Source organism: Mytilus californianus, unplaced genomic scaffold, assembly GCF_021869535.1.
Source record: "Mytilus californianus isolate M0D057914Y unplaced genomic scaffold, xbMytCali1.0.p SCAF_6, whole genome shotgun sequence".
Lineage (NCBI taxonomy): Eukaryota > Metazoa > Mollusca > Bivalvia > Mytilida > Mytilidae > Mytilus > Mytilus californianus.
The window spans coordinates 118,288,324-118,315,223 of NW_026262712.1; the positions used below are offsets into that span (position 1 = coordinate 118,288,324).

At 33.8% G+C, this 26,900-nt stretch overlaps 1 protein-coding gene across 9 annotated transcripts; it reads right to left on the minus strand.

Annotated features, from left to right (window-relative positions):
- Positions 1 to 319: 319 nt before the first annotated feature.
- Positions 320 to 26,626, minus strand: LOC127704215 (DNA damage-regulated autophagy modulator protein 2-like). 9 transcript variants are annotated; one of them, XR_007983186.1, is made up of 8 exons: positions 26,200 to 26,438; positions 24,666 to 24,815; positions 23,949 to 24,016; positions 23,009 to 23,151; positions 19,757 to 19,934; positions 10,721 to 10,797; positions 3,254 to 5,807; positions 320 to 3,074 (listed from the first exon to the last, which is right to left on the minus strand). XR_007983186.1 is itself a non-coding variant. In XM_052208160.1 (8 exons), exons 2-8 carry the CDS (start codon positions 24,788 to 24,790, stop codon positions 5,607 to 5,609), a joined length of 792 nt encoding a protein of 263 aa, XP_052064120.1. In that variant the 5' UTR covers positions 24,791 to 24,815; positions 26,200 to 26,443; the 3' UTR covers positions 4,262 to 5,606. The 9 variants fall into 9 exon arrangements, 8 of the variants coding, with proteins under 8 accessions (XP_052064120.1, XP_052064121.1, XP_052064119.1 ...); XM_052208160.1 differs by lacking the exon at positions 320 to 3,074 and adding an exon at positions 19,992 to 20,022 and having other exon boundaries at positions 4,262 to 5,807; positions 19,757 to 19,903; positions 26,200 to 26,443; XM_052208161.1 differs by lacking the exon at positions 320 to 3,074 and adding an exon at positions 20,080 to 20,110 and having other exon boundaries at positions 4,262 to 5,807; positions 19,757 to 19,903; positions 26,200 to 26,443.
- Positions 26,627 to 26,900: the final 274 nt, after the last annotated feature.

Genomic DNA, 26,900 nt, shown 5'->3' on the forward strand with positions numbered 1-26,900 from the left:
TTCAAAGGAGAAAACAAACGGCCTAATTTAAGTACAAAACAACAAACGAAAAACAAATATGACAAACAACAACAAACTATAACCACTGAATTACTTGCTCTTGCCTTGGGACATGCAGGCACCTGCCACATTCTATGCCTTTTTATGCCCCCCCACCATTTTGTCATCAGTAACAGCATATTAAAATTCTCCTAAAACCTTTTCAATAACAGGGAATACTGAGAATAATATGTAAGACACTATTTTATCAAATTAAAAAAAAAATATGAAAAGGACTACAAGTTGCCACTTGTTGGCAATAAAAAACCATAAGGTAAAATTGCATCCTTCATTTTTAATAAAATCACGTATATATATATATATATATATAAAGAATACATCCTTATGTAAAATGAATAAAATCAAATTTGATATATTTAGCTAAATACAAGTAAACATCTCATGTAACAAACCAAATAATGATTTAAAAAATGAAAGACAAAATGAGATTTTATTCTGATTAAAATAAAAGCAGAAACTTGACTGGTTAATACTTCTATTAACATGCATAATATGCAAATAAAATAAATTAAACGTGATCTTTATTAAATGATATAACAATAAAATGCTCCGCAGGGCGCAGCTTGATACGACCGCAGAGGTCGAACCCTGAACAGTTGGGGGAAGTATGGACACAACATTCAAGCTTGATACAGCTTTGGATTTGGATTGTGATTAAATATTTGACACAGCATAGGTTTCTAACACAGATTGAATGTGGTCTAAGAACTTAAAAATTTTAAATTGGACATTCACCTATTATGGTCCAATATCCAAAATCTAAATACATGGTTAGATTCAGCATATCAAAGAACCCCAAGAATTCAATTTTTGATGAAATCAAACAAAGTTTAATTTTGGACCCTTTTGACCTCAATGTGGACAAAGTTGATAACGGGGCCCAAAAATTAAAAATCTAAATACATGGTTAGATTCAGCATATCAAAGAACCCCATATATTCAATTTTTGTTGAAATCAAACAAAGTTTAATTTTGGACCCCGATTTGGACCAACTTGAAAACTGGGCCCATAATCAAAAATCTAAATACATGTTTAGATTCAGCATATCAAAGAACCCTAAGAATTCAATTTTTGTTAAAATCAAACTAAGTTTAATTTTGGACCCTTTGGACCTTAATGTAGACCAATTTGAAAACGGAACCAAAAATTAAGAATCTAAATACACGGTTAGATTCGGCATATCAAAGAACCCCAATAATTCAATTTTTGATGAAATCAAACAAAGTTTAATTTTGGACCCTTTTGACCTCAATGTGGACAAAGTTGATAACGGGGCCCAAAAATCAAAAATCTAAATACATGGTTAGATTCAGCATATCAAAGAACCCCATATATTCAATTTTTGTTGAAATCAAACAAAGTTTAATTTTGGACCCCGATTTGGACCAACTTGAAAACTGGGCCCATAATCAAAAATCTAAATACATGTTTAGATTCAGCATATCAAAGAACCCTAAGAATTCAATTTTTGTTAAAATCAAACTAAGTTTAATTTTGGACCCTTTGGACCTTAATGTAGACCAATTTGAAAACGGAACCAAAATTTAAGAATCTAAATACACAGTTAGATTCGGCATATCAAAGAACCCCAATAATTCAATTTTTGATGAAATCAAACAAAGTTTAATTTTGGACCCTTTGGACCTCAATGTGGACCAATTTAAAAACGGGGCCCAAAATCCAAAAACTAAATACACGGTTAGATTCAGCATATTAAAGAACCCCATGAAATCAAGAATAAAACCCCATTGAAATTGGTCAAGAAATAAGCAATTTATAGGAAGTATCTTCTTTTGCACAATCCTGTGCTATTAAATATTTCTTGCTATTGCGCAATACTGTACAATTGACATTTTCTTGCTATTGCGCAATATTGTGCTATTGGATATTTCTTGCTATTGCGCAATACTGTGCAATTGAAGATTTCTTGCTATTGCGCAATACTGTGCAATTGAAGATTTCTTGCTATTGTGCAATACTGTGCAATTGAAAATTTCTTGCTATTGCACAATACTTATTATATAATAATTTACACATCCTGTTTGGTGTGTATCTCCTACCATATCATTATTATTTGATTTTAAATATAAATCAGAAATAACCAACTTAAAATGGAAAATTTTAAAAGAAACAAAAAAGGAAAAAAAGAAAAAAAAAGAAAAAAAAAATAAATCCCCCCCCAAAATTTTTTGAACCCCCATTATGATTCATCACCCCCAAACTCAATCCCAGCCTTCCCTTTGTGGTATGGTACCTTGCAGTACAATTTCAGAGAGATCCATACACTTGAACACAAGTTATTGTCTGGAAACTAGAAAAAAATGTGTTTTTTGGCCCCTTTTTGGCCCCAAATTCCTAAACGTTTAGGGCAATTACCCCCAAACTCAAACCCAGCTTTCCCTTTATGATATGGAACCTTGTAGTACAATTTCAGAAAGATCCATACACTTACACACAAGTTATTGTCATGAAACTAGAAAAATGCTTGTTTTTTGCCCCTTTTTTGGCCCCTAATTCCTAAAATTTTGAGGCAATTACCCCCAAAATCAATCCCAGCATTCCTTTAGTGATATGGAACCTTGTGGTACAATGTCAGAGAGATCCATACACTAACACACAAGTTATGTCTGGAAGTTACAAAAATGCTTATTTTTGGCCCCTTTTTGGCCCCTAATTCCTTTACTGTTATTACCATAACCCCCAAAATCAATCCCAACCTTCCTTTTGTGGTATTGAACCTTGTGGTAAAATTTCATAAAGATCTATTCACTTAAACTAAAGTTAGAGTGCGAAAACCAATGTGTCTTCGGACGACGCCGGACGACGCCGGACGACGACGACGACGACGACGACGACGCCAACGTCATACCAATATACGACCACAAAAATTTGTTTGCGGTCGTATAAAAATCATAAGAGGAAGACTAAGTCATGAACATGAAATAAATTAAAGCAGACTTATGGTTTAAATAAACTACAATAATTCACATTATTTCTTTACACAATTAAAAACCTTGACAGGTAAGTTACATTTAATAAACTGTTAACACAGAGACATGTCTTGCCTTAAACCTTTACAGGTACGTTACATTCAATAAACTGTTAACATAGAGACATGTCTCACCTTTAAACCTTGACAGGTATGCTACATTTAATAGACTGTTAACACAGAGACATGTCTCGCCTTTAAACCTTGACAGGTATGTTACATTCAATAGACTGTTATATATATAGTGTTAACACAGAGTTATGTCTCGCCTTTAAACCTTGACAGGTACGTTATATTCAATAAACTGTTAACACAGAGACATGTCTCACCTTTAAACCTTGACAGGTATGTTACATTCAATAAACTGTCATATATATAGTGTTAACACAGAGATATGTCTCGCCTTTAAACCTTGACAGGTACGTTATATTCAATAAACTGTTAACACAGAGACATGTCTCACCTTTAAACCTTGACAGGTATGTTACATTCAATACACTGTTAACACAGAGACATGTCTCGCTTTTAAACCTGGACAGGTATGTTACATTCAATAAACTGTTAACACAGAGATATGTCTTGCCTCTTTGTTATTTTGATAGTATAAATGCAAAAGTTGAAATAAAAATTGCAATACTTTAACATGTAAGTTATGCAAAATATTCAAAGTCAATGAAACATGAATGAAGGTACAGGGCCAAATAATCTCCATGGAAATGAGATGTGCTAATATAACTGCATATCAAATATCATTGACCTGCGACTAGTGGGTCCCCATAAACTGCCCTAATCACAAACATGTAAACTAAGCAAATGTTTCAAAGTCAATAGACCATGACTGAGGGGGCCGGTCCAAATAATCTCTATGGAAATGAAATGTGCCAATGCTAATACAACTGCATACCAAATATCATTGACCTACCACTAGTGGTTTCCCATGAACTGACCTAATCACAAATTAATACATTGTTGACGCCATCTCCGCCGCTGCCGGAAACAGCATACCTATGTCTCGATTTTTCACTCCATCAAGGCGAGAAGAAATTTGTGATAAACTGTTTCCTGCATGTTCATGATATGATTAATAATATAAACAATGAAAATGGCAATTGTTTGACCTTCTAGCCAAGGTAGTTTAAAAATAGAATAGAGAATGGAAGACTAAAAAGACTACCATTAGGATTCAATAACACAAGAAAAAACATCAGTAAAAGACTAGCATTGCAATTTAATTTCACAAGAAAACACATTTTTAAAAAGACTAGCATTAACATTCAAAAACGCAATAATTATATAATGCACCAATAATGAAAGGTAAATCACAGGTATTACACCTACAAAATAAATACAGATACAATCAATAAAACTTGATAAAACCAAGAGAAACATAATCTGCATCATATCACGAATCAGGATAGATAATACATGTTTAACAGTTAATAGTGAGATATGTCTCCTTTGATATAATATAGAAAAAAATAAAATTAAACCTAATTGCATGTGCATGGGAATGAATACTTATCCCATAAAAAGGATCTTTTTCGTGGGATCACATGCACCATACAATCATTCTATACACAAAATATAGTTTTACTTATAGTAATCAATTAAACTGACAAAACCATGAAAAACTTAACTTTTATCAATAAAGTTCAAGGTCAGATAAAACCTGCCAGATAGATATGTACACCTTACAATTATTCAATACACCAAATATACTGGCTCTATTGCTTATAGTATCTGAGAAATAGACCAAACAACAAAAACTTAAAATTGTCCAATGAACCATGAAAAAAGGTCAAGGTCAGATGGAACCTGCCAGACAGAAATGTACACATTACACTCATACCATACACCAAATGTAGTCAACCTATTGCTGATGGTATCTGAGATACTGACTTGACCATGAAAACTTAACAGCTTGATCACTGATCCATGAAATGAAGTTTAGGTCAGGTGAACCCTATCTGACAGACATACAGACCTTGCAAGTAACCCATATACTAAATATTGGTATCCTAATACTCATAATAAGTGAAAATTTCACATGACAAAAAAATAACTATAACTTTTTTTCAAGGAGTTGCTGAACCATGAAAATGAGGTCAAGGATAATGAACTTATGACAGACTGAAACTGTGTAACAAAAAACATCTACATACAAAGTATGAAGCATCCAGGTATTCTACCTTCTGATATATAAAGCTTTATACAAATAGTTTATGAAGTCTCCACCATAGATTGTAATCACTCTATAGCATTTTGCGACTTTTGTTGCAATCGAGAAAATAAAACTATATTAAGCCATCTCTTAGAGAGGTAAAATTTGAGACACCTCTGCACTAATGACATTAGGAAACACACAACAAGGAAGCATGCAAGTTATAACTGTCATAAAGCTGCATAAAGACACACAATCTTGTAGATCAAAGACTTAATGTCATTGTTCCATAATACCCATAACCAACATAAAATGGGTATGTTTTGTTTTGACTCGAGTCTGTAAAGCAATGCCACTTGATCACAAATCAGTGTTAGTACTTCTCCCTCTGTACATCAAGACAACAGAGGTCTCCTTTCATCCACCTGTTCACTGATATCTTCTACAGGTTCTACATCTAAATGTCTGACTAGAACTGTGGCTACGATTCCAAGCTTTACTTTCTGGAAGTCTCTGACAAACGTGAAGAAAAACAGGAGAAAAGTTACAGCTGTCACCCATTCTGATATAGTGCTGATTATGTGTGCTGTAAATCCCTGAAATATAGGTCAGGAGAAAAGTTACAGCTGTCACCCATTCTGATATAGTGCTGATTATGTGTGCTGTAAATCCCTGAAATATAGGAGAAAAGTTACAGCTGTCACCCATTCTGATATAGTGCTGATTATGTGTGCTGTAAATCCCTGAAATATAGGTCAGGAGAAAAGTAACGGCTGTCACCCATTCTGATATAGTACTGATTATGTGTGCTGTAAATCCCTAAAATATAGGAGAAAAGTAACGGCTGTCACCCATTCTGATATAGTGCTAATTATGTGTGCTGTAAATCCCTGAAATATAGGAGAAAAGTAACGGCTGTCACCCATTCTGATATAGTACTGATTATGTGTGCTGTAAATCCCTAAAATATAGGAGAAAAGTTACAGCTGTCACCCATTCTGATATAGTGCTAATTATGTGTGCTGTAAATCCCTAAAATATAGGAGAAAAGTTACAGCTGTTACCCATTCTGATATAGTGCTAATTATGTGTGCTGTAAATCCCTAAAATATAGGAGAAAAGTTACAGCTGTCACCCATTCTGATATAGTGCTAATTATGTGTGCTGTAAATCCCTAAAATATAGGAGAAAAGTTACAGCTGTCACCCATTCTGATATAGTGCTAATTATGTGTGCTGTAAATCCCTAAAATATAGGAGAAAAGTTACAGCTGTCACCCATTCTGATATAGTGCTAATTATGTGTGCTGTAAATCCCTGAAATATAGGAGAAAAGTTACAGCTGTAACCCATTCTGATATAGTGCTAATTATGTGTGCTGTAAATCCCTAAAATATAGGAGAAAAGTTACAGCTGTCACCCATTCTGATATAGTGCTAATTATGTGTGCTGTAAATCCCTGAAATATAGGTCAGGAGAAAAGTTACAGCTGTCACCCATTCTGATATAGTGCTAATTATGTGTGCTGTAAATCCCTGAAATATAGGTCAGGAGAAAAGTTACAGCTGTCACCCATTCTGATATAGTGCTGATTATGTGTGCTGTAAATCCCTGAAATATAGGTCAGGAGAAAAGTTACAGCTGTCACCCATTCTGATATAGTGCTAATTATGTGTGCTGTAAATCCCTGAAATATAGGTCAGGAGAAAAGTTACAGCTGTCACCCATTCTGATATAGTGCTAATTATGTGTGCTGTAAATCCCTGAAATATAGGTCAGGAGAAAAGTTACAGCTGTCACCCATTCTGATATAGTGCTAATTATGTGTGCTGTAAATCCCTGAAATATAGGTCAGGAGAAAAGTTACAGCTGTCACCCATTCTGATATAGTGCTAATTATGTGTGCTGTAAATCCCTAAAATATAGGAGAAAAGTTACAGCTGTCACCCATTCTGATATAGTGCTGATTATGTGTGCTGTAAATCCCTGAAATATAGGTCAGGAGAAAAGTTACAGCTGTCACCCATTCTGATATAGTGCTAATTATGTGTGCTGTAAATCCCTGAAATATAGGTCAGGAGAAAAGTTACAGTTGTCACCCATTCTGATATAGTGCTAATTATGTGTGCTGTAAATCCCTGAAATATAGGTCAGGAGAAAAGTTACAGCTGTCACCCATTCTGATATAGTGCTAATTATGTGTGCTGTAAATCCCTGAAATATAGGTCAGGAGAAAAGTTACAGCTGTCACCCATTCTGATATAGTGCTAATTATGTGTGCTGTAAATCCCTGAAATATAGGTCAGGAGAAAAGTTACAGCTGTCACCCATTCTGATATAGTGCTAATTATGTGTGCTGTAAATCCCTGAAATATAGGAGAAAAGTTACAGCTGTCACCCATTCTGATATAGTGCTGATTATGTGTGCTGTAAATCCCTGAAATATAGGAGAAAAGTTACAGCTGTCACCCATTCTGATATAGTGCTGATTATGTGTGCTGTAAATCCCTGAAATATAGGAGAAAAGTTACAGCTGTCACCCATTCTGATATAGTGCTGATTATGTGTGCTGTAAATCCCTGAAATATAGGTCAGGATTATATAGAAACATAAACACACGAAAAAACAGGAGAAAAGTTACAGCTGTCACCCATTCTGATATAGTGCTAATTATGTGTGCTGTAAATCCCTGAAATATAGGTCAGGAGAAAAGTTACAGCTGTCACCCATTCTGATATAGTGCTAATTATGTGTGCTGTAAATCCCTGAAATATAGGTCAGGATTATATAGAAACATAAACACACGATAAAAACAGGAGAAGAGTAACAGCTGTCACCCATTCTGATATAGTGCTGATTATGTGTGCTGTAAATCCCTAAAATATAGGTCAGGATTATATAGAAACATAAACACACGAAAAAACAGGAGAAAAGTTACAGCTGTCACCCATTCTGATATAGTGCTAATTATGTGTGCTGTAAATCCCTGAAATATAGGTCAGGAGAAAAGTTACAGCTGTCACCCATTCTGATATAGTGCTAATTATGTGTGCTGTAAATCCCTAAAATATAGGAGAAAAGTTACAGCTGTCACCCATTCTGATATAGTGCTGATTATGTGTGCTGTAAATCCCTGAAATATAGGTCAGGAGAAAAGTTACAGCTGTCACCCATTCTGATATAGTGCTAATTATGTGTGCTGTAAATCCCTGAAATATAGGTCAGGAGAAAAGTTACAGTTGTCACCCATTCTGATATAGTGCTAATTATGTGTGCTGTAAATCCCTGAAATATAGGTCAGGAGAAAAGTTACAGCTGTCAACCATTCTGATATAGTGCTAATTATGTGTGCTGTAAATCCCTGAAATATAGGTCAGGAGAAAAGTTACAGCTGTCACCCATTCTGATATAGTGCTAATTATGTGTGCTGTAAATCCCTGAAATATAGGTCAGGAGAAAAGTTACAGCTGTCACCCATTCTGATATAGTGCTAATTATGTGTGCTGTAAATCCCTAAAATATAGGAGAAAAGTTACAGCTGTCACCCATTCTGATATAGTGCTGATTATGTGTGCTGTAAATCCCTGAAATATAGGAGAAAAGTTACAGCTGTCACCCATTCTGATATAGTGCTGATTATGTGTGCTGTAAATCCCTGAAATATAGGAGAAAAGTTACAGCTGTCACCCATTCTGATATAGTGCTGATTATGTGTGCTGTAAATCCCTGAAATATAGGTCAGGATTATATAGAAACATAAACACACGAAAAAACAGGAGAAAAGTTACAGCTGTCACCCATTCTGATATAGTGCTAATTATGTGTGCTGTAAATCCCTGAAATATAGGTCAGGAGAAAAGTTACAGCTGTCACCCATTCTGATATAGTGCTAATTATGTGTGCTGTAAATCCCTGAAATATAGGTCAGGATTATATAGAAACATAAACACACGATAAAAACAGGAGAAAAGTAACAGCTGTCACCCATTCTGATATAGTGCTGATTATGTGTGCTGTAAATCCCTAAAATATAGGTCAGGATTATATAGAAACATAAACACACGAAAAAACAGGAGAAAAGTTACAGCTGTCACCCATTCTGATATAGTGCTAATTATGTGTGCTGTAAATCCCTGAAATATAGGTCAGGAGAAAAGTTACAGCTGTCACCCATTCTGATATAGTGCTAATTATGTGTGCTGTAAATCCCTAAAATATAGGAGAAAAGTTACAGCTGTCACCCATTCTGATATAGTGCTGATTATGTGTGCTGTAAATCCCTGAAATATAGGAGAAAAGTTACAGCTGTCACCCATTCTGATATAGTGCTGATTATGTGTGCTGTAAATCCCTGAAATATAGGTCAGGATTATATAGAAACATAAACACACGATAAAAACAGGAGAAAAGTAACAGCTGTCACCCATTCTGATATAGTGCTGATTATGTGTGCTGTAAATCCCTGAAATATAGGTCAGGATTATATAGAAACATAAACACACGATAAAAACAGGAGAAAAGTAACAGCTGTCACCCATTCTGATATAGTGCTGATTATGTGTGCTGTAAATCCCTAAAATATAGGTCAGGATTATATAGAAACATAAACACACGAAAAAACAGGAGAAAAGTTACAGCTGTCACCCATTCTGATATAGTGCTGATTATGTGTGCTGTAAATCCCTAAAATATAGGTCAGGATTATATAGAAACATAAACACACGAAAAAACAGGAGAAAAGTTACAGCTGTCACCCATTCTGATATAGTGCTAATTATGTGTGCTGTAAATCCCTGAAATATAGGTCAGGAGAAAAGTTACAGCTGTCACCCTTTCTGATATAGTGCTAATTATGTGTGCTGTAAATCCCTAAAATATAGGTCAAGATTATATAGAAACATAAACACACGAAAAAAACCAGACATATACAAAGTGGCTAGATAGGGGCTTTATAAGTAACAGATAGGCCAAAGCTTCAAATCAAATTCTTCCTCTAAAAATAATCATTATACTTTGAGTTCCTTAAAAATTAGAAGTTAAAAGCATCTACCCAAATAGAATGAAACTGCATGTGCTCACCAAGAACATGTCAGCTTGATAGTATACAAGTATTTTCCATATATAAACATATTGCGTATTAGTTTAAGAATTTCAAAAGAAATGTGAAATTAAAACTATATACTTTGTAAGATAAATGTTGGTAGATGTTATGGTGTCATAACTTCTGTGTGCTTTTACATAATCAGCTCTGATTCAAACAGATTTCTACATCAATAGGAATACTGGGAAAACAACTGCTCTCAAACCATATACATGTAGTCTTTCATAATACAAGGAAGCAACTCCATTACTTTTTAGTTTGTACAACTTTTTATTTTAGTTTTACAAAAGCAAAATGTTGAGTTTCCATATAAAACGACTTCAAATCATAATCCAAAATGATGATATAAACTTGTGTTGCTGTCTCATCATTGTATACCCCACATCTCATTTATTAATATCAATCTTACCCCATTTTCAGGCTTCCATTTTGTTTTATCTATGTGTCCATGTACTTGTATTCTGGACACAGTGGCTGAGACAAATGCTGTATACTGGTTAAGGAAATTAATTCCTGTAGAATGGTAGCAATCAATTATCATTCTGTTATATACCTATATGGAGTAATTTTCTTTCAGAACGATAGGTCTTTCTTTTAAAGAATCAACCCGGATGATACCATGCTTCGATGAAATTTGCTTCATGCAGTTACAGTAATAGTTTTATTGTAACTGAATAATGACTTCTAAAGTTTATATCTAGATTAATTAGTGAGTTTTATTTAACATTATAAAGTAGGGCATATTAAAACCTGAACACACCAGAAAAGAATATCCCACTTTAGTGTGGTTGGTAAAATAGAATGCAAATCCTGCAAATCTTTAAGTCAGCTAATGCATATTTTAAGGTTTTTCTTGCTGTATAACACACCTCGGGGTGTCAGGATTGCCCAAAGAAAGACCTCCCTATGGTTGGTCTTTCATTTGATCAAACCTGACACCCCTCGGTGTGTTATATGACAAGAAAAACCTTAAAATATGCATTATCGATAACATATTGGAGGTTAAGTTAAGTTTTTTAATGACTTAAAACCTGAATATGAAGAATTATTCATTGATATTGGACATGTGCATTTCCTTCTCTTTATACAGACAACTTGACAAATGAGATTTATGGTAATTTGCAATGTTTTTTGTACGAACTGAATGATTAAATGTCGTAAACAGATACAGTGAAGGATACTTAGGATCATAGCAGTTAATGCTTTACATGAGATCACAGATACAAGTGAAGGATACTTAGGATCATAGCTGTTAATGCTTTACATGAGATCACAGATACAAGTGAAGGATACTTCGGATCATAGCTGTTAATGCTTTACATGAGATCACAGATACAAGTGAAGGATACTTCGGATCATAGCTGTTAATGCTTTACATGAGATCACAGATACAAGTGAAGGATACTTCGGATCATAGCTGTTAATGCTTTACATGAGATCACAGATACAAGTGAAGGATACTTAGGATCATAGCTGTTAATGCTTTACATGAGATCACAGATACAAGTGAAGGATACTTAGGATCATAGCTGTTAATGCTTTACTTGAGATCACAGATACAAGTGAAGGATACTTCGGATCATAGCTGTTAATGCTTTACATGAGATCACAGATACAAGTGAAGGATACTTCGGATCATAGCTGTTAATGCTTTACACAGAGCTCCAGATAAGCTGCGTATTTGCGTGATCACGCAATACAAATGATTAATCAAAGCACGAAAGCGCTGTAAAGGCAGTTAATTACAGGTTGTGTGTATTTTAAGTCCAGTTATATCATTATCTTGCATAGTACAGTGTACTTATCAGAGGTGGCTTTCGGTATTTAAGATTTAGAGTTCTCTAATGATATTGAATAAGTTTTATGAATGTCATATTCTGAGCACTATATGAAGGCGATTGTTCTCACTTGTTTATGAACTAGTGCATTATGTCCAGTTTGTACCTTTTTTATCTATGTTTATAGTCAAATTAGTTATCAAAGGTACCAGGATTATAATTTAATACGCCAGACGTGTGTTTCGTCTACATAAGACTCATCAGTGACGTTCAGATCAAAATAGTAACAAAGCCAAACAAGTACAAAGTTGAAGAGCATTGAGGACCCAAAATTCCAAAAAGTTGTGCCAAATACGGCTAAGGTAATCTATTCCTTGGATAAGAAAATCCTTAGTTTTTTCATTGGCAATCATAACACATCTCCTTATTTATATAATGATCTATATTCAACGACCTCAGGTACAAAAAAAATGTATGTAACTAAACTATGATGGGAAACCTTTGACTTCTTTCTTTATATAAACTTTTGATTTGGTACCATAGAACTATGTAGAGTAAATGTACATTGCAACATGTCAACTCTTTCAACTCCAAGCAAAATCATATTTCCAAGCATAAAGTAATTTATGAATGAAATAAAATGCTCCGCTGGGGCGCAGCTTGATACGACCGCAGATGTCGAACCCTGAACAGTAGGGGCAAGTATGAACACAACATTCAAGCTTGATTCAGCACTGAATTTGGATTGTAATTAAATATTTGACACAGCATAGGTTTCTGACACAGAATGAAAGTGGTCTAAGATACTTAAAAAAATTTAATTTACCTATTCAAACCATATCATTATTATTTGCTTTTATATATAAATCAGAAATAACCAATTTAAAATGGAAAATTTTAAAGAAAAAAAAGGAAAAAGAATCCCCCCCAAATTTTTTGAACCCCCTTATGATTCATCACCCCAAAACTCAATCCCAGCCTTCCCTTTGTGGTATGGTACCTTGCAGTACAATTTCATAAAGATCCATACACTTGAACACATGTTATTGTCTGGAAACTAGAAAAATGCTTGTTTTTTGGCCCCTTTTTGGTCCCAAATTCCTAACCGTTTAGGGCAATTACCCCCAAACTCAAACTCAGCTTTCCCTTTGTGATATGGAACCTTGTAGTACAATTTCATAAAAATCCATACACACAAGTTATTGCCATGAAACTAGAATAATGCTTGTTTTTTGCCCCTTTTTGGCCCCTAATTCCTAAAATTTGGAGGGAATTACCCCCAAAATCAATCCCAGCATTCCCTTTGTGATATGGAACCATGTGATACAATGTCAGAGAGATCCATAGACTTACACACAAGTTATTGTCATGAAACTAGAAAAATGCTTGTTTTTTCCCCCTTTTTGGCCCCTAATTCCTAAAATTTGGAGGCAATTACCCCCAAAATCAATCCCAGCATTCCCTATGTGGTATGGTACCTTGCAGTACAATTTCAGAGAGATCCATACACTTGAACACAAGTTATTGTCTGGAAACTAGAAAAATGCTTATTTTTGGCCCCTTATTCCTAAACTTTTTGGGCAATTACCCACAAACTCAATTCCAGCTTTCCCTTTGTGATATGGAACCTTGTAGTACAATTTCATAAAGATCCATACACTTACACACAAGTTATTGCCATGAAACTAGAAAAATGCTTGTTTTTTGCCCCTTTTTTGTCCCTAATTCCTAAAATTTGGAGACAATTACCCACAAATTCAATCCCAGCATTCCCTTTGTGATATGGAACCTTGTGATACAATGTCAGAGAGATCCATAGACTTGCACACAAGTTATTGTCATGAAACTAGAAAAATGCTTGTTTTTTGCCCCTTTTTGGCCCCCAATTCCTAAAATTTGGAGGCAATTACCCCCAAAAATCAATCCCAGCATTCCCTTTGTGATATGGAACCTTGTGGTATAATGTCAGAGAGATCCATACACTTACACGCAAGTTATGTCTGGAAGTTACAAAAATGCTTGTTTTGGCCCCTTTTTGGCCCCTAATTCCTTAACTGTTGGTACCATAACCCCCAAAATCAATCCCCACTTTCCCTTTGTGGTATTGAACCTTATTTTAAAATTTCATTGAGATCCATTCACTTAAACTAAAGTTAGAGTGCGAAAACTAATGTGTGTTCGGACATTGACGACGCCAACGTCATACCAATATACGACCACAAAAATTTTTTTGCGGTCGTATAAAAAGGAGTTTTTAATTAAGAAATAAACTGATTCGCTGAGCGCAGCTGGATACACCCGCAGAGGTACTACCCTGAACAGCTGGGGCAAAACTGGACACAATATTCAAGCTTGATACAGGTCTGAATTTGGATTGTAATTAAATATTTGACATATTATAGTTTCTGAATAAATGTAGTCAATGAACTTGAAATCGGTTATATGAATTGAATTTATATTCAATTAAAGATTTCTTGCTGTTGTGCAATACACTGTGCTGTTGTGCAATACTTAATAAATCTGTTGCCAGACTATAAACAAATAAAGTTCAATTTCTTCTCAATGTCATATTTGAAATTTATGAAAATCAATAGGGAGATTACATCAATAGCTATAAATAATTCACCAAAGTTTTATGTGAACTGCTTAAAGCATTTTTGAGTTGTTGTCCAAAAACTGGAAAATCCCCCCTTTTTTAATGAATAAAACCCCATAACTCAGAAATGTAAAATCTAAAATTTATAAAATTCTAAAGGGAGCTTACGGATTGATAATTTAGTCTTAGATGCAAGATTTTTTTATCAGTTGTTAGTGGCTTTGAACTAGCTGTCAGTAACTGCGAGTACTCTCAGATTTGTACTTAGTGTCTTTTTGTTGTTTGGATGTACAACTACCTGACCACGTCCACTTGTATTTGTATTTATCCATCTGATGAGTTTAGCCTCTTTCAACTGATTTTTATAGTTCTTTCTTATATTGTACTGTTACACCACTGTCCCAGGTTAGGGGGAGGGTTGGGATCCCGCTAACATGTTTAAGCCCGCCACATTCTGTATGTACATGTATGTGCCTGTCCCAAGTCAGCAGCCTATAAAAGTGTAATTCAGTGGTTGTCGTTTGTTTATGTGTTGCATATTTGTTATATTTGTTCATTTTTTTACATAAAATAGGCCGTTAGTTTTCTTGTTTGAATTGTTTTACATTGTCATTTCTGGGCCTTTTATAGCTGACTGTGCGGTATGGGCTTTGCTCATTGTTGAAGGCCGTACTGTGACCTATAGCTGTTAATTTCTGTGTCATTTGGTCTCTTGTGCATGTGTGGAGAGTTGTCTCATTGGCAATCATACCACATCTTCTTTTTTATATTTACATAAACAGATATAAAAAATTCACCAAAGTCAAGGTGAGACAACAAAACTTAGTTGTAAGATCTCTGAAATTTTTTACACGGTACGAGTTTTTCTCATTGTTGGAGATTGTACGGTGACAGTAACACCTGCAACTGCTTAAACCCATTTCTTATGCACTTTAGTTTGATAAACTCACTGAATATCATACCACATCTCCTTATTTTTATATGCATTACAATTTACATGTGCATGTAATTGTAAATATATATATATCAGAACAAAATTCATTGCGTCACTTTTATTTATGCATCCTTTGGCACAATACAAGTTCTAAAATTACACAACATAAAACAACTAAATGTTATTTCAGATGAAAGTTTTGTTTCAGTTCCATTCATAGGATTTATTAGAATTTTGTATGTTTTGCCAAGTCCAATAATTCGCTCTATGTGACATAGTTGACTAAACCACCAGGTGTCGAACATTCAAGAATTTTCAGTGTTTCTGTTTTTATTTGATGAAAAGGTTGCCTGAGCTCTAGGAGCTTTAGGTTTTATCACGGGATAATCTGTGCTGGCAATAATAATCCAAGTCGTAGGAAACTTTAATTTGAAGTTGGATGGTGAAAAATACCTGACTAAACCACTAGATGGCCAAGTGTTAGCCTCACACCACTGTTTAGATATAAAAACAATCCATGTATACACAATATTCTTAACACTAGAATGACTAGATTCAATCTAGAATCTAGACAGTTCAAAGTTGGTTGTATGATGCCTCAATTTCATCAAAGTCATAAAAAAACTGATTTTCAACTGACACCCTATCAATTTGAAAATATATGTATCTCAAACAATGTGCTGCTGGACCAAGTGTGGTCAAAACAAATAAAAATTTAGTATACAACTCTAAACCGGTATAAAAATGCATGGCTGTGTCACGTGTCTTCATTTCAAAATTCTCTGCTGAAAATATAGGCATTGATGGTGTTTGCGTAATTCCATCTGTGAAGCTCAACATTAGCTCGGCAGTTGGTGGTGGACAGTCATGACAGTCATAAATCCTTTCTGCAGTATGAATGACTTCTTCAGGAAAACCAACTTTACAATCAAAACTTTCCTCTAGATTTCTACTACAATATTCATCAAGTTTAGTTCTTTTGTTTTCACAGGAAACTGCCCTGATTTTTCTTTTTGCGGACGATTCAGTCTCTTGCTTGGTCCAGGAAAATAGGCTGGGAATTGCAGTAGACTTAAGTCTCTGTATGGTGGGTTTGCGCCCTGAAAAAGGTTATAAAACATTAGTTTTTTTATAATTAAATGAACTTCCATTAGCAATGTATACTTTGTACTACCTGGCGAAATATTAACTAGATTTATTCATTACAATCTGGATAAAACTATGTTTGCCTGATTCAATGTATGTTATGTAAATCCAAAGGACAAACAATGAGAGACTTATGCAACAAACGTATATTGTTTGTACCTAAATAACTATAATATAGATGAGAGCATGTCATTGTTTTGTTCCTGTTAACATTGTCATTGATATTTTTCAAGAAAGTCTATGAGGTATAGCTTATGCATTCCTGTCATTACTACATTAGCATAATTACTGCTAAAATAATTCTCAGTATGATATACCTCTTGTAAGAAATCATTATAATTGTAGCAATCACCAAAAAATCTCAAACAGATCACATTGAATCGTAATCCAAAAAATTATGACGTCTTGAATTACCCACCCCCTTTTATTCTAAAACGATAATTGCGGTTGTAAACAGACTTTGGTTTATTCGTTAGGCGATTACATATATAACTATATATTTCACAAAGAAAATAGAGTTTTACCATGAATAGTTTCCTGCACGTAGTCTTTTTCAGTAAAACGTGCCTTGCAAACAACAGCTGATTGAGATGGACTCCACGATATCATCGTGTTCTCGTCCAATCTGCGTATGGGCCATGGCGTTGATCCAACTTTTCCTTCTTTTTAAGTCATTTGGAAATGCATGTCCTCCTCTTAAATGACATCCAGGTACACAACAACAAGTATTTGGCATCGTTAATTAAAAATATAACTGAAATAGTTGCACAGTGCAGAAACCGGAAGAAGAGGAACAGGATCCGCTACCACGGCGCCACCTATTCAGGAACGATAATTTGCTACTTTATATAACTGCGAAAATAACGTTAGACGGGTTCACGTGCATAAACAGAAATGCGCTTTAAATTGTATAATATAATTCATGTTCAGTCGACCTTTAATTATTATATCAACGACTGAAATGATTTATAAACATCTAGATTGCAGATAACACTCGAAATTAACCCGAGCTCTTTCCACACGGAATTCAAATAATTCTAGTTTGTCAATCGGTTGACTGCTTATAATGCAAAATACTAATATATCAAAAGTTTTTAAAACTAACAAAACACAATGATCGTTTCTCTATTTCCCAATGTAAATGAAATGAAACAAAAAACATTTTATATCGCAATAAGAAGAGGAGAGAATTCAACATTTCCGGATCTACTTGGAGTCTAATGACCCCCCACGTAGATAAGTTGGATATCGCGGAAGGAAGGATTAACCCGGCAACTAGAAAGGCATTAAAGCACTGCCTTTAAAAACCCAATGCAATTGCCCATTGCAGGGTTCAATAACCCAATTAATTCAAAGGAAAACTCAATTATATGCCAAAACCATGAGTTCTTAACGCTTTTATTCGCTTTCGTTTGCGTTATTTACCCTTATCTAATTACAATCGTCGCGTAAATCTATTTTTATAGAATTTATAATTGGAAATTTCCTTTCGTTCTAAAAATAGAGCCCTGCATCAAGTAGCTGAAATGGGTCCCTGTTGGAATGTTCCGTTGCTCAAAAGGTACACGTGTTTATGAAAACATTTCGATCTTCTCGGCGTTTATCCAATTAGCGTTTGTCATATTTTCATATTTTTTTCGAATTGCTCGGGACTTATCGTAACATACAATGAATTAAAACGAAAGTAAATGTCCGGTAAAAATATTGAATAGAAGCATGTTTTCAGCTTCTTTTTGATAGCTGAGGACAAGTTATGATGATAACAAGACTCAGCTAGTGTTTTATGAAGCGTCCGTCGAACGCACGGGCGTGATTGCGTACCTTAACGAGTACATTGCTAGAACGATAAACACGGGGTTTCTTCAAGAACGAAATCAGTTGGAAAAAGTGAAAGGCCAAATTTATTATGACATGTTATGTAGTTGGAAAGCATCGGAAACCAAAAGTTCTAATAAGGGACAACTTAACCCAGATTTATGTTAATTAAATTAAACAAAAACATTCAGATATAATATATTAGTTTATATATTATTTTTTCATTTTTAGTTGATGAGTGAATACACATATCCGTTTTTTTACGTCAATGCAGCTTGACACTTTCTTTATTTTGGTCTAATTGTTCTGTATGCTTAAGATAGCTGTCTTGTTGGCAAGTGTTATTTATTTTTTTGATGTTGCAGAATTATTTGTAAATTGAAGTTGAATGTGGTGTCCGTAATTTAACCACCCTTTAAACCTGGTCAAGGTTTTGGGGGTATATCTTAAATCTGGGAGCTACATATTATTTTTATTAAAAAGTAGATCTGGCAAATAGGTGAAAGGACTGGCAAAACTTTCTTACAGCACCTAAATTTCACATATATTACATAAAAATCTTAACACTAAGCCACACCTACCCCAAATAAACTGTAGGATATCATATGGGATCAAGAAACTTAAGGTAATTAGTTACTGTCCAACTAGTGATACCAGCTGCAGTTTATATAAGTTGCGAGAAAATACAAAACTGGAAGAACGTTTAAAACGGGACACAAATCAAACGTACAATTGCTCGTCAGTGAAAAAACCAAACAAAACAGCTAGCACATATACAAAGAAAGAAACATATTAAAGATGGAAAAACATCTTGGGTTGATATAATGTGATTATAACATGCCTAAATATTCAATATTGTGTTGGTGAAAAAACCCAATACGTTAAGGAGCTTGGTGGTGAAAAACCCAATTTGATATTTGCTTGAGGGGTGAATCGGAATTAATAATGCAATTAAAAAACTCAATCACCCAATTACATAAAAAAATGATGGGTAAAAACCCCAATTTGTGAATTCTTATCTGGAGCTCTGTTTACATGAGATCACAGATACAAGTGAAGGATACTTCGGATCATAGCTGTTAATGCTTTACATGAGATCACAGATACAAGTGAAGGATACTTACGATCATAGCTGTTAATGCTTTACATGAGATCACAGATACAAGTGAAGGATACTTATGATCATAGCTGTTAATGCTATACATGAGATAGCTAATCTGATTCTACAGATCTTCAGTCCATTGTAGTCAGGGTTCATGCGGTATGATAAAGAGGTCTGAACAAAGGCATAAATTACACCAACTCCAAGGACCAGGGCTGCACCTGTCACATGTGCTGGCTCTACATTTGTCTCCTGTAAAATAAAGGTTAAAATGCAGGACATACAAGAAAACAAGGACCAGGGCTGGACCTGTCACATGTACTGGCTCAACATTTGTCTCCTGTAAAATAAAGGTTAAAATGCAGGACATACAAGAAAACAAGGACCAGGGCTGGACCTGTCACATGTACTGGCTCAACATTTGTCTCCTGTAAAATAAAGGTTAAAATGTAGGACAAACAAGAAAACAAGGACCAGGGCTGCATCTGTCACATGTATTGGGGCAACATTTGTCTCCTGTAAAATAAAGGTTAAAATGTAGGACATGCAAGAGACAAAGGACCAGGCTGCACCTGTCACATGTGCTGGCTCAACATTTGTCTCCTGTAAAATAAAGGTTAAAATGTAGGACATACAAGAAAACAAGGACCAGGGCTGGACCTGTCACATGTACTGGCTCAACATTTGTCTCCTGTAAAATAAAGATTAAAATGTAGGACAAACAAGAAAACAAGGACCAGGGCTGGACCTATCACATGTGCTGGTTCAACATTTGTCTCCTGTAAAATAAAGGTTAAAATGTAGGACAAACAAGAAAACAAGGACCAGGGCTGCATCTGTCATGTATTGGGGCAACATTTGTCTCCTGTAAAATAAAGGTTAAAATGTAGGACAAACAAGAAAACAAGGACCAGGGCTGCATCTGTCACATGTACTGGCTCAACATTTGTCTCATAAAAATAAATGTAAAAATTTAGGACATTCATGTATACTTTACTCCATTACTCTACAAAATTATTTTCATTTACCTGTGTATATTATTCTATTTGGCGGCATTTTGTTCAAGGTTTACATAGATATATCATGTATATGGCGGCATTTTGTTCAAGGATATGGTTGACTTTCTGAAATTGTTTATTATCTCATCTCTTATTTTATTCATTTTACATTGTGTCATAGATCAAATTTATTCACTCAGTGTATATTCACTTGTTTGATTTTCTTTTGATTGAGTTAAGCCATTTCAATTGATATTTTATAGTGTGTCTTTCTATGTTGTGATGTTACACTATTGTTTCAGGTAAGGGTGAAGGTTGGTACCTATTAAAACTTTTAAACCTGCTGCATTTGTTTGCACCTGTCCTAAGTCAGGAACCTGATGTTCAGTGGTTGTCGTTTGTTGATGTGTTTCATAAATATTTCTCGTTTCTTGTTTTTTATATAAATTAGACCATTGGTTTTCACGTTTGAATGGCTATACACTAATCATTTTTTGGGGTCCTTTATAGCTTGCTGTTTGGTGTGAGGCAAGGCTCGTTGTAGAAGACCGTACTTTGACCTATAATGGTTTACTTTTACAAATTATGACCTGGATGGAGAGTTGTTTTATTGGCACTCATACCACATCTTCTTATATCTATATATAAGCCATCAAAACCAAACATCATATTTTTGTTTCTACAATTAAGGGAGTTTTGTGTTTTCAAATAAATCTCAGGTAAATTATTTCTTAAAAATAAATACAAAACACATATTAATAGCCAATTTAAAATGAAAATACAAGTTGTATAACCGTAAGAAAAAGAATTAAGAAGCAGTTCATAAAACATATTAAACAGAAGATTTCAGATTGGTTAGTTTTTGTTGTTGAATCAAAAGAAAGGAATTACTTTATTTTCTTTACTTTAATCAGCAATTAAATAATTGTAAGTTCTATGTACCAGGTTAGTTTTAAATGACTCCTTGATCAAAGAAAGACAACTCTGATTTTAATCAAAGAATTAAAAGTGATCTTACATTCTATGCAAATTCACTCTTGGTGATGATATTTTTTTAAAAGTGTATGATGTTGATCTGATGTGGTTCACTCGGAAATTTCTCCATCTGGTAAAAGATTTTTCACAGAATTTTACAGGTGAGCAGCTGAGACATCCATTACCACACTCTTTTCACCTATTTTGAATGGGACAAAAATACCAATCTGGTCATAAATTTTTGACAAACAATATGATTATGCTCTTTGATGGAGAGGTAATTAGATTTGACAAATATTTTACACATTGACAACTGTGGTTTTATGCCATCTGTGATTTGGAAAAAAAGAAGAAAAAAAACCCATCTTGTCTCAATTTCTCAACCTTATCATATAACATGAAGCTTTAACTAGTGACATATTCCAGCAGCCCATCCCTACCCCACATTTTATTTCATTCTCCTATTCTTTGAATTTAATTTAAGGTAAACATTATTTTGAAATCTCAGAAAACATTTCCCAATTATGATATATTTTGAGTAGAGATGCATACTTTTATTCAAACAGCAGCAATTTTACTGTAAGCAATGTAAACCAATATAGACTATCCCTTGAAATACATGTAGGTCATTTTGATATGATGTAGGGTATGTCAATGAGACCCGAACCAATGACAAAAATATACAAAAGACATCTACAAAACATCTTCTCTAATTTTTGTGCTATTTTCACATTTCTTGATCGGTGTGAGAAAAATATTTCTCCTCACTAGTGAAATATTTGATCTCGGCAAATGATTGGTAGAAATTTAATTATAACGTCAGATTTTCTTGGGTTTCTTCTGAATTTCTTATTGTGACGTTATGAAAAAAGGCGACCATACCTGATGATGTCATATATAAAGAACACAACTTTCTGCAAATCTTTGAAAAGGAAGGATAAAAATCATTAGAGAAACAGATTCCACCACTATAACTCGTGAATTACGATATTTCTCCACTCTCAACAGTTAAATTTTAATTATTTAAAAAGCTCGACAAGCCTCGCGCTTTAAATATTAAAATTTAACTGTCTCGAGTGGAGAAATATCGTAACACACTTGTTGCAGTGTTGAAATCTATATTTCCACAAAATAAGAAACACATACAAGAGGATGAAATTATTTGTAATAAGATGTGCCATTTAAAGAAACTCAATTTTATATTTTTAACAACAGCAAAATTTTTTAATAAGTTAGCTTGCAAACAAATTTTGAAATGATTGAACTGACTAAAAAGTATATTTTTCAAACACTATGACAATTATAGTTAATCATAACTCTATAAGATTATCAAACTATAAATAATATACAAACCTGGAAGTTAGCAACCATACTTAGTCCCAGTGAAGAGAAAATACCAAGAACCAGACCAGCTTTGTTTAAACAGACAAGTTTTTTATCTTCCCCAACACAGATCTGTGATACCAGCTTATATCTAACATACATAGTAGCAATGGCTGAAACATATACAATAGTAGCAATATAAATATTTACTAGGTGCTTACAATGTGTGTTCTATAATATGCCGTTTTAGTTATCTTCTTATCTAAATTTTTGTGACTACGTTTTAGTTATCTACTTATCTAAATTTTTGTGACTACGTTTTTGGTTATCTGCTTATCTAAATTTTTGTGACTATTTAATGTTTTGGCTTATAAGACTCTTTTTTTCCCTGACCACATGCATCATCTTGAAGTTGCTTAAATTTTGGTGTTTTTTTTCTCATCATCGACAATGCAATATCTTTATCAATAAAATTAATCCTTCTTCTTTGAATCTTTTTCTTTCTTTACAAAATGAATTGTTGTTGTTATGTACAGGTATATAAATCATATATAATCCTGATTAGGTCTAAATATTTGCCATTGGCAATTCAGCAAACAGCTACAATTAAGACTCAGAACACTTGGTTCAAACCAGGTATTGCAGGTGTTGTTTTGGCCATATCATTTTATCCTCAGTTCCATGAAAACCATACTACTTTTTACATACATTCTATGTGTGTATGACAGTGTAGAAATAAATGAAACTTATTATGTACTGTAAATTCAGAAATTATTGTGAGGTTTTTATCAATGCAAATAATGTGACTGGTTGAGTATCGCAATAATAAGAAACTAGCATTCTGAAATCTGATACAAACTTCTGTATGCAGATGTTTTTGGAATCGCAATAATTAATCTTGCATTTTTGTCCATTCCTCAAAAATTGCAACAATAAATGCATGCAATAATTTCTGAATTTACAGTATTACCTAATGCAGCTGATATATTCAGGAACTGCCCAAAAATACAGCTTTCTGGTGGTTTGGTACCAGTGTCACTGAAATAAAAATATAACATGTCATATGGTCAAGTGCATTAGATATTGTCTCTTACAAAAATACAGCTCTCTGGTGGTTTGATACCAGTGTCACTGAAATTATAACATGTCACATGGTCAAGTGCATTGAGATAGTGTCTCTTAATTCTGAACGACAAATCTAACTGGTACAGTGCTTTGGATGTGTACAGATAGATACTTTAATTAGTCTGGGAGAACAGGATTTATAAGTTGTAACTGGCTTTGAACTAGCTTTCAGTAACTGCATTTGTCTAATGTTTTTATGGTAGTTGTTTTTTGTGCTTCATACATATCTATTGAGTTAAGCCTTATGAAACTGATTTTTTCAGTGTGTTCTTATGTCGTGCTGTTAAACCACTGTCCCAGGTTAGGGGAGGGTTGAGAACTCATAAACATATTTAACCCAGCCACATCCTTTATGTACCGGTCCCAAGTCAGGAGAATGTTATTCAGTGCCTATAATGGTTTGTTTTCCCTTTATTTAATTGTTATAAATTATACTGTTCGTTTTCTCTTTTGAATTATTTCACATTATTCATGTCAGGGCCTTTTATGGCTCAATATACACTATGGTAAAAGGCTCTTGGAGAACACTGAGATATTGAAGATCTTAAACACAAAAACTTACCTTATGTAAGGAAAATACGGAGATACATCATGCCTTACAATAGCAATGATATATGACACAATAAATGTGGCAAAGGATGTCAATACCAACAAAATTGGCAAATAACTCAGACCTCTAAAACACATGGTCAGATGTAGGATTCAGTTTCTTCTGAAAAATAAAAACAAAACAATATTTTTCCCTCAAGAAGTATTACTTTCAATATCATTAAATTCCAATCCTGTGTCCATCCTCTGCTTACAAGGATCTGACAAACTTTCCTTCTAATTTCAGTCCTGATAATAATTATGTGTTACATTTAAGCATAACTAAAAAATATATGAAAGGTCTTCAAGCAGTGTCAGATTCTTGTTAGCAAAGCATGGACACAGGATCTGTATTGAAACAGATTTTATAAAGCACTTTTGTAAAAATATATAATGTTCGAAAACTTCAGACAATCAATTTGCCACATGCTATGTGGTGCTGTTTTATTACTATTTATTTGCATGCTGCATGCCTTGTTTTATTTGTTATTGTATATGTTTTTATATTCGGTGAAAAGCTCATTAGAGCTTATGTTTAATTTGTTTGTCAAATATGCCGAATCCAAATACAGTTTTACTTACTTACTTATATTACCCTGGAATAATCATAGACAACAATAGCATGGATAGACAGGATATTTAGGTGATTTTTGTTATATACAAATTTTCGTTTTGTCTTTGACAGGGTATAATCTTTTGTATACTTATTAAAAGGGAGTAGAGAAAACTCCAAATTAGAGAAGGACCAGAGAAAATAAATATATAAATATAAATATAAATATAAACTTCTATGTCATTTGGTCTCTGGTGGAGAGTTGTCTCATTGGCAATTATACCACATCTTCTTATTTTTATTCATAATAGTTGTGTACATACATGCCATAATAACAGTCGACATGGAATTATAAAACCTACAAATTCAAATTTGAGAGAAAAAAAATCTTTGGTTGACACAATATTTATTAAAACAGAATTTAGTAGTGATTGTTGTATGATCCTTGATCATGTTGATAGGATGTTTTTGTACCTCTTGTTGGCCCAAAATTGGATTTAATAAAATTTGATTTTGAATTACTTATGCAGTGCAAGATTCTTAAATGCAAATATAATGATGTTTGCTTAGCAGTCATTTGCATATTTTCTTGATAGTTTAGTTAATGCATATAGCCTTTATAGATGTTTTATGGTCTTGTGAATGCGTTCTTTATTCATACATGTCTGTGCTACTAAATACTTTCAATTTTTATGTTCCACATGCAGCGATAACTTTCTGCATCTTTTACACCTACTGTATAGACCAGTTAAGCTGGGAATACATTTGTAGTTGTCCAAATATTTATGATGCTTTAGAAGCTACATCATATTTAACAATAGCATGCATTTAAAAAAAAAATTTCAATGCTTTCATGCCAAATCAACGAGGGATCTACATGCAAAAGCTCAAAATGGAAAAAAAATAGCATTGGTAGATATCATGATTATCTGGGCTACATTTGTAGATGTCTTACCCTGCAGGTCTGTCTTTAACTCCACTTAGTTAATAACTGTCTAAAGTGTGAGGTATTGACAAGCTCCAAATTTTGTTAAGATGCACAACTTGGCTCACAGTTGTAAAAGTATAAATTTTATTGGAAAGTTTTATTAGTTTAAAAATTTCTTATCTGAGGATAAAAATATCAATGACTAGCTCTCATTCATAAACCATGGGAACAAAATGTTAGATTCATAGTCATGTGAATGAAATTATTTAGGTCAGACAATCATGTGATACAAAAGGTTTCCCCCCAATTAACTTTGTTGACAGTTAAATAACAATATGAACCTTTCAATTTAAATCCTTGTCAAGTATTTTCAAACCTTGGTTTTTCCTAGAGCTACATTGTTGTTCTTTTATCATGATTATCATGTTTATGATTCCAGACTGGTCTAAGGTGAGACAACTCTACAGAATATACAATAAGCACTACAATCCCGATCCCGGCCCACAGCACACAAATTGTAAAAAAAAAAAAGCCCAGCCTTCCAGACGGTCTTTAGGATTAACCATGTTAACTGATATTTGTGTTCTTAAATGGGAAAATTTACGACTGTGCAAAATTTTCTTTAAAGCTGGGAATAGTTCAATAGTAAGTAAGTAAGTAAGTATATCATTTATTATATTATTATAGTGACATGTGTAGCATAAATAATATAAAATAATAAAAATACA

Coding starts and splice junctions, on each gene's coding strand:
- LOC127704215 (XM_052208158.1), bottom strand. CDS start 24,790: ATGTGTTTTAGAGGTCTGAGTTATTTGCCAATTTTGTTGGTATTGACA. Junction 10,798..19,756: donor ATTAACAGCTATGATCATAA/GTATCCTTCACT, acceptor ACCAGTATACAG/CATTTGTCTCAGCCACTGTG. Junction 5,808..10,720: donor AATGGAAGCCTGAAAATGGG/GTAAGATTGATA, acceptor CCTATATTTCAG/GGATTTACAGCACACATAAT.